Genomic DNA, 8,964 nt, shown 5'->3' with positions numbered 1-8,964 from the left:
TACAAGTTGAACAGAGTGGGGGGAAATTCTTTTTAACATGTTTAAAAGTTCATGAGTTTATACAGATTGAAAACTTCATTTCCCTCTTGAGAGTTTCAGCACCTCTTTTTTTTTAAAAAATTTTTTTAGCCCCGCCCCTTTCTCAGGGTCTGATCCCCAGGGAGGGGTGGTGATGGTAAGATGGAGACGAATAGCCCAAGATAGCTCAGCTTCTACTTCTGTGTTCCTAAAGCAGCAGACTATCTCCTTTTGCATTGCACTAGTGTTCATGTACACCCTTATCAGGCTTCTGTGTGTTCTTATCTGTGCTGTTCTTATCTCTTCTCCCCTCTCTGGGGGATGGCGGAACCTTTCATGCTTCCTTCAGCAGGTTTACTTGAGAGCACAATCACCAGGAGCACCAAGGTGTGGTGTTGTTTGCATTGGTTGGATATGCAACGTTATAAAAAGTGTTGATTAAAATAAAACTTTATTTTCTTCCTGTACTGCTGGGATGGGGGGGAGTACATATCATGGGCAACAGATTCAGGACAAAGTTCTTCCTCCCCCCCCAAATGCCTAATTACTCTGTAGAACTCGCAACCACTGGACATAGTGATAGCGCTACTTTTGAAGGTTTTAAGAGGGGGTGAGAGGAGTTTCTGGCAGCATGGCCCATCAATGGCTATTAGCCAGGATGGCTAAATGAAGAAGAAGAAGAGAAGAGATTGGATTTATACCCTGCCCTTTACTACCTGAAGGAGTCTCAGAGCGGTTTACAATCTCCCTTCCCTTCCTTTCCCCACAACAGACACCCTGTGAGGTAGGTGGGACTGAGAGAGCGCTTTCGAGAACTTCTCCTGAGAGAACAGTTCTGAAAGAACTTGTGACTGACCCAAGGTCACACCAGCAGCTGCCTGTGGAGGAGTGGAGAATCAAACCCGGTTCTCCCAGATTCGAGTCTGCGCTCCTAACCACTACAACAAACTGGCTCTCAAATGGAGCCTCCATGTTCAGCGGCACTGTGCCTCTATATACCAGTTGCTGGTAGGCTTCAGTGGGAGATGCTTTGGCCTATGCTCCCCCTACTTGAGGATCCTTTGGGGTAGTTGCCCAGCCGCTGTGGGGAAGCAGAATAGCAGGTGATCGACTGCTCTTGTAGGTGTCGCAGGGGATTAAATGTGAGAAACCCTGACATTTAAAAGCCCCCCCCCCCGAATTTAAAAAATCCTGGCTACGGGCCTGACCAAGAGTCTGATTGGGTCCAAGACAGCTTCATGTCTGCGTTCATGTATGTGTTAATGATGCCCCAAGCTTGGAGATCTCTCCAAAGTGCCTTTGTCCCCCGACTCTGCCCTGCTTAACAAACAGTTTTTAAATGGGTCACGCAACTCCTTGAGTCTTGGCTTGTGCTAAGCCCCTCCCTGCCCCCAATTCGGTGCAGTCTGTTCAATACGACACACAGTCCAGTTTGGAGGGTTAGTTCCCGGCAGCGTGGTTCAGAGGCAGAAGAAAGGGAGATTCGTAGGATCCTTTTAGAACTGTTTCTGGCCCACTGCAGTCGAGGAGGGGGCCGGGTAGTCCGGCAGAATCCCAGTTCCCATGGCAACACCCTGTGATGTTTCCTGGGTGACAGAGATGCTCCGAAATTGTGTACCCGTTGCGGAGTGTGAAATGGATAGGGCTGCCCTGAACGTTTTCCCGCTTGGCATGTGGGGCTGGAAGGAGTGCTTCTGCAGGGCAAAATATTTTCCCCCAAGCCCTCCCAATAATGAAAATGTCCACCTTGGTTTTGACTCCGTTGGCTGCCATTGTTTTTGTGGTCTGCTGCTGTCATGGCCCTGTTTTTTGCCTGGGGGTGGGGAACTGAGTCAGCTTCATTCCAGGGAGTAGACACCTGGGGAATTCTGGCCCTCTGGGGCTCCTGTCAAGAATGGGATGATGTCATAACAGTGCCTGTCAAGAATGGGATGATGTCATAACAGTGCATGGCCAATTAGAATTGACTGCAGTGACAGAGATGCTCCGAAATTGTGTACCCGTTGCGGAGTGTGAAATGGATAGGGCTGCCCTGAACGTTTTCCCGCTTGGCATTTGGGGCTGGAAGGGGTGCTTCTGCAGGGCAAAATATTCCCCCCCCCAAGCCCTCCCAATAATGAAAACGTTCACCTTGGTTTTGACTCCGTTGGCTGCCATTGTTTTTGAGGTCTGCTGCTGTCCTGGCCCTGTTTTTTGGCCTGGGGGTGGGGAACTGAGTCATCTTCGTTCCAGGGAGTAGACATCTGGGGAATTCTGGCCATCTGGGGCTCCTGTCAAGAATGGAATGATGTCATAACAGTGCCTGTCAAGAATGGGATGATGTCATAACAGTGCATGGCCAATTAGAACTGGCTGCATGCTGATGTCATTGAGGGCCAGTCAGTGAGCCTCCGAGGAGCATTGCCATCAGTCTCGGTGAATGAATATTCTTTCTTGTCTAAGAAATATGTAGGTAATGGGGCTTGTGATGTGTGACTGGAGTGTCAACTACTGGTGCAATAACTTTCTGGTTCAAACTTAGTGGGGGAACTTATGCCTATCTTAACTCAAGAGAGTTTTCGGCTAAACATTAGGAGGACCTCCTGACAGAGTGGTTTCCGAGGGGAACAGGATTTCTCTGGAGGTGGTGGGCTCTTCTTTTTTGGAGGTTTTCAAGCAGAGGCAAGATGGCCATCTGACAGCCATGCTGATTCTGTGAACTTAGGCAGGTCATGAGAAGGAGGGCAGGAAAGGGTTGCCTCAGTGCTTAGTTCTCGTGGCCCTTTCTTACACACCCAAGGAAATGCTGATTGCCACTTTGGGATCGGGAAGCCATTTTTCTTCAGGCCGGTTTGGTCACGGATCCTGGAGGGTTTTTTTGCCATCTTCTGGGCATGGAGCAGGAGTCACTGGGGGTGGGGGTGGGGAGGTAGTTGTGGATTTCCTGCATTGTGCAGGGGGCTGGACTTGATGACCCTGGAGGCCCCTTCCAACTCTATGATCCTATGGTTCTATCGATACAAATTCTGAATATGGCCCAGGAGTACAGATCAAAACATTTGTACACTGGGGCTATGTACAGATGGGGGGGAGGACCACTATTATACTGTTGTGAGGAAAGTACAATCTGCACATGTTTAGGGGCAGCCATGGATTTGCAGGCGGATTACGTTATGTTGGTACACTGCTTTTCTATACAGATTGGCACTCAGACTGGCTTATAACAGACAAATACAGCAAAACAAAGAAAGAGTTTTGGGATGTGTGAAGATCCTTTCCGCCCCTGGCAGCTGATGACCCAGGCTAGTTCCAGGCTTTTCTCTGCAGAGGGAGGAGGTAAAAAAGAGCTGCAGGTGGATTCAGGCCAGACGGAGGCAGAGAAGCCAACCTATGGAAGTAGCCTTTCCATTGATCTGCCAACCATTGGCAGATGTTTGCGGTTGCGATGGCACATGGTTCTGCTGCCAGGATTGTGGGAATTGCCTTGGGGGATCTCCATAACACCATCTGTGGAAGGCTTGATCAACGTGCTCTGGCTCTCTTTACAAATGCTTCCTAGTTAGGTGCACTGATAAGAGCCTTTTGTAAGGCACGAACGAGCCTTACGTCTCAGACTCCCTGGGAAATGTTTACTTCATTCACATGCATGTGAGTGCGGAGCAGAACAGGCCGAGTTTTGATAGTTGGGGGATGATTTCAGACAATGTGTGGGAATGTAATTTGATATAGCTATGACTGGTGTGGCTGAATGGAAGCCACTTTACTAGCTAGGATTCATCAGAGTGGGAACTAAAGTTGGCTCTTTAACCATAGTTACCCCTTAACTGTGGAGCTGCGGTGGCTCAAGTGGTTAAGACGCTGAACTGCAGGCTGTGGAAGGTCAGTAGTTCAGCAGTTCGAGACCTGGGTGCCGCATGATGGAGTGAGCTCCCGTCTCTAGTCCCAGCTCCTGCCAAACTAGCAGTTCGAAAGCAAGACATTGCAAGTAGATAAATAGGGACCACTTCGGTGGGAAGGTAACAGCGTTCCGTGCGCCTTGGTGTTTAGTCATGCCGGCCACATGACCACGGAAACTTCTTCGGACAGCGCTGGCTCTTCGGCTTTGAAACGGAGATGAGCACCGCAACCCTAGAGTCGGATTCGACTGGCTTTCGAGCAAGGGAACCTTTACCTTTACCCCTTAACTATGGTTTTGTGTAATGTATGAATAGAGACATCCTGGCTTAATCCTGGTTTCATCGTGGCTTCTGCAATGACATGACTGTACCCAGGGACAGTCCTCTTAATTAAACTGTTCTTCTTTTCTTTCCTCCCAACCATGATGTCCCCACATCCCGTGATCCCATGATCTCCCCCACATCCAGAAATCGACGAAGATCGGCTCCCCAACCCTCTGTTGAAGGTACGTGGCCCTTGCTTTTCTCTAGTGTAACTTGGACCCATGGCATGCAACCAAGTGGTGAAGCTTTTTGCGGATGGTGCAACTTCATTTGATTGAATATGTGTCGCTCCACCCCCCCCAAAAAATAAAACCCTTCCATGTGCATGAAGTCTAGCCTTTTATGTGCTGGTTTCTTATGGAGAAAGGGGGTATTGACTGGGGGAGAGTTCACAAACACAACTCCCCACACATATACTTGCACCCTGAAGTGAGACAGTCCAGGTGAGACTTCATTGCTTGGACCAGTTCATAAAATCCGCAGGACCATCTTTATCATTGAATTAAACTTCATCCAGAGATATACCATGAGCAAGATCGTGATAATTGTACATGCTGGGTAGATTCCATCGATCCATCAATAGAAGGTGCTGATGGTCGCAGATCTTCCCTACTTTCTCCTAGCAGCCAGAATATCCCAGCTTGGTCCAAGCTTGTGAGAACTTGGGAAGCTAAGCATGGTTGGCCATGATTAGTACTTGGGTGGGAGACCACCAAGAACGCCTGGGGTTGCTATGTGGAGAAAGGCAATGGCAAAACACCTCTGTACATTTTTGTCTGCCACCATCTCCTCCTTCTCCTTCTCGTCCTCCTCATTCTTCTCCTTCTCTTTCATCTTCTTCTCCTTCTTTTTCCTTCTCCTCCTCCTTCCCTGCCTCCTTCTCCTCCTTCTCTTCTTCTTCTTCCTTTCTCCTTCTCCTCCTCCTTCCCTGCCTTCTTCTCCTCCTTATTTCTCTTCTTCTTCTTCTTCTTCTTCTTCTTCTTCTTCTTCTTCTTCTTCTTCTTCTTCTTCCTCCTCTTCTTCTTCCTCTTCTTCTTGCCATTTCCAGTCACAAGAAAGTTGAGTCTGAGGGCCAAAGGGCCCACATGGAATAAGAGCCACATGAGTCTGTGAGCTGTAGGGAGGAAGCAGAAAGGGGCAAATCGCTCCCTCCTCCCTCTTCATCAGTGGAGCTCTACTGAGGGAAGGAGCAGGAAGGAGCCATTTCAACTGCTTCCTCCTTCTCCCTGCAGCTCACCATCCCTCGTGGTTATCATTCCACACAGGTCACACAGCCCTTTTGTGGGTTCAGAAATGGCCGGTGCTGGAGTGGGGAGGATCTGCAGTCCTTCTCCGAAGATCTGCAGTCTTTGTACAAAGAGATTGCTGGATTGAACCCCTTGGTCGCGAGTCATTGTACACTGTACTCAAGTTTGCCATCTTGTTGCATAACCAGGAGAGATTCAATAGTCAGGGTGTTCCTCATCCCCGCATCAACCTGGTCAAGGCATCGCAGCTCCAGAGAGAGTTCTAGCTTAGAGGTTGGCTGATAACCTGGGATGACCTAGAGAAACGCCAGGCTGGCTGAGGGCTTGCTTTCAAGATCCTTGCCAGAAAAAAAGAGGCACGATGGCTTTATCTTTTGGGAGAAGAAGAAGAGGTTGGATTTATACCCCGCCCTTCACTACCCAAAGGAGTCTCAGAGCGGCTTACAAACTCCTTTCCCTTCCCCTCCCCACAACAGACACCCTGTGAGGTAAAAGAAGAACAAGAAGAGATTGGATTTATACCCCACCCTTCACTACCCAAAGGTGTCTCAGAGCGGCTTACAAACTCCTTTCCCTTTCCCTTCCCCTCCCCACAACAGATACCCTGTGAGGTAAAAGAAGAAGAAGAAGAGATTGGATATATACCCCGCCCTTCACTACCCAAAGGTGTCTCAGAGTGGCTTACAAACTCCTTTCCCCTCCCCTCCCCACAACAGGCACCCTGTGAGGCAGGTGGGGCTGAGAGAGCTCTGACAGAAACGGCTCTTTTTCAAGAACAGCTCTTATCAGAACTATGGTTTGCCCAAGGTCATCCAGCCAGGTGCAAGTGGAGGAGTGGGGAATCAAACCCGGTTCTCCCAGATTAGAGTCCGCACACTTAACCACTGCACCAAACTGGTTTTTAAAAAACTACTCTTTAGAGAGACCTTTTGCACTTGGCAGTGTCCTAACTTGTCCCCATTCATTGGGCTCCACCCCTGAGCTCTACTCCCAGATTTGCTGTCCCTTCTAGACCCTGCCCAACGACTGCAATGTTTGGATTTCACAAACTGGCAATCCTGTTTTTACAAGGCTGGTGTTGAAAGTTGCCAGATACGGGCTTTTACAGGCTTTGTGATTGCCTGGCTGCCAAGCCTTCCCTCTTACATCGGGGAATAAGTAAGCCAGGCAGCTCAGCAGTCTCTGACAGTCTGCCCTGAAATTGGACAAGGTTTAAGGCAAAGTGATTCAAGACCACAGTAGAAAACACAAACCAATAAAATACATACTTTTGGTAACCCTCAGATGGGTTTTAACGTGAGACTTGAATGAATAGGGTTGTTGGGCCTCCTGCTACGGTGGGAGGTCTCCCACCAGCAACCCGCATTTCCCGCTGCCACTCAGAGTGGAAAAATGTAAAAACCCATTAGCATTGTGTATACTTGTGACATGGCTTCCAGGGTAGCTCTAGGAATTGCCAGAAACTCTTTGGCTTTACCATACAGCTTCTGGCAATTCCTAGAGCTACCCAATGTCACTTCCGGGTTTTCCCAGAAGTGACATCACAGCACATGCAGTTCTGCATGCCTCCCCATGTCCCTGCCATCCCAAGTTCCTGCCAGTTGCCCTATGAGTGAATGAGAGGCCTTATGAAAAAGAATTGGCTGCATCCAACCAGTTCTTCTGCTGGTGGAAGAGGGAAAAAAGGTTCCTGTTCTGACCACCCAAAAAGCTATGCTAGGGATCATGGGACCTATACGGGCAGAAGCCATCTAAGAGGGGTGTTAGGTGAGACTTGAGTGAATGAACCAGCTGGATCCAATAAATGTGTTTGTACCTTTTGTTGTTTGACCCCATTCGTTTTCAGTACTTTACAGATCATGAGCACTAGAAACATACTTAAACATAAAAGCAAAAGACTGTTATGTTCAATATTCCAACAAGATCTTTGGCACAGAATGTCATTTGGAGAAGCATACAGGCCTTGGACTTTATGGATTGCCCATTTCCCCCCCTGCCTTTGAGATCTTTGCGATGAGTAAAAACATTTGGTAGGGGAAGTGTTTCCATGCATGCAGTTATTGTCATGGGGATTCTCTTGCTGATTTTTTCCCTTGTTTTGATAGACATAGGAGGCATATTGGGGGGGGGGAACGATGGGGTCTGTAACCATCTGTTCTCTGCTCCTTAGGAGTAAGCGGTCCATAAAGATTTCACCTTTTACTTTGTTTCCAGCCGGGTCTGTCAATGTCTCCGAGACAGAGGAAGAAGGTCTCCCGTACCACGCCAACCATGAAAGGTAACCATGTGACATGTCTGTCTAGCTGGCACATATTTCTTCCGCTCTGCCTCCCAGGACCTGAAGGTAGCACAGGTGGTTTGCCCTTCCTCACTTTATCCTCACAACAACCTTGTGAGGTAGGTGAAGTTGAAAGATGGTGACTACCCAACATCCTCCAGTGAGCTTTGGGGCAGAGTTGGGACTTGAACCTCCCAGATCCTAGTCTGACAACGACATTACATTGACTGCCTAACTGTACCAGGCAGCCGTTTTGTATGCCTGTTTGCCCTGACCTGGATGGCCCAGGCTAGCCTGACCCTATCAGATCTCAGAAGCTAATCAGGGTCGGCCCTGGTTAGGACTTGGATGGGAGACCACCAAGGAAGTCCAGGGTTGCTCCAGCGAGGCAGGCAGTGGCAAACCACCTCTGACCTTCTCTTGCCTCCTGATGGCACTTTCCATCACCACCCTCAGATGTGATTATTGATTTGAGATCATGACCTCTCTAGGAACACCCACTGGCCATTGCCAGAACACCTACCCGGCATCGTTGAACAGCCAGGGGGATGTAGTGATTGGAGTGCTGGACTCGGATCTGGGTTCAGATCCCCGTTTTGCCCTGGACCCTTGGTCCAGCCATTTTATTTATTTGTTTGTTTATTTATTATTTAGATTTCTATCCCGCCCTCCCCGCAGGCTCAGGGCGGCTAACAGGGCATAATGCCAGATAAAACAATATAAAATATTAAATTACACATAGACAAATAACAAACAATTAAATAACATCCTAAAACAATTTTGGTGCTCCTCTATTTGCTTCCAGATGTTAAGATTCTTAAGAGCAAGATGGCGTTCTCAGTAACATAGCTAGACAACTACGGCAGTGCATATCCCACTGCCCTACCGTCCCCTAAAAGACGTCCCATTCCCTCCAATGATGCACACATCAAGATGGCGATATGCGGAACTCATAGGGCGTTGATGGAACAGTGATGGTGGCGGCTCCTATTCAAAAGCCTGGCGGAAGAGCTCCGTCTTGCAGGCCCTGCGGAACTGTACTAGGTCCCGCAGAGCCCAGATCTCTCTCAGCCTCGTGTACCTCACAGGGTGGTGGTTGTGAGGACAGAGCCTCTGCACATCTAAGTAATTGTGCTTGCATGGGGGAAAGAATAATAATAATTGATAATTATTATCATTGTGTGTAGAATAGCCAGGAGATCCTAAGATTGTCTGGCAGCCA

General features: G+C 48.6%; 1 protein-coding gene across 1 annotated transcript in view; it reads left to right on the top strand.

Moving 5' to 3' along the window:
* LOC107122708 (protein phosphatase 1 regulatory subunit 1A-like) overlaps positions 1 to 8,964 on the top strand; it is a 75,597-nt gene that overhangs the window by 43,760 nt on the left and 22,873 nt on the right. The window contains exons 3-4 of the mRNA XM_015425842.1: positions 4,362 to 4,399; positions 7,679 to 7,742. Of these exons, the coding sequence (XP_015281328.1) occupies positions 7,691 to 7,742 (52 nt within the window). The 5' untranslated portion in view covers positions 4,362 to 4,399; positions 7,679 to 7,690. The remainder of the gene's footprint in view (positions 1 to 4,361; positions 4,400 to 7,678; positions 7,743 to 8,964) is intronic.

This window comes from Gekko japonicus, unplaced genomic scaffold (assembly GCF_001447785.1).
Source record: "Gekko japonicus isolate JY-2015 unplaced genomic scaffold, Gekko_japonicus_V1.1 scaffold2283, whole genome shotgun sequence".
Taxonomy (NCBI): domain Eukaryota; kingdom Metazoa; phylum Chordata; class Lepidosauria; order Squamata; family Gekkonidae; genus Gekko; species Gekko japonicus.
The sequence above is the reverse complement of the archived record's forward strand: the minus strand, read 5'-3'. Positions and strand labels throughout refer to the sequence as shown.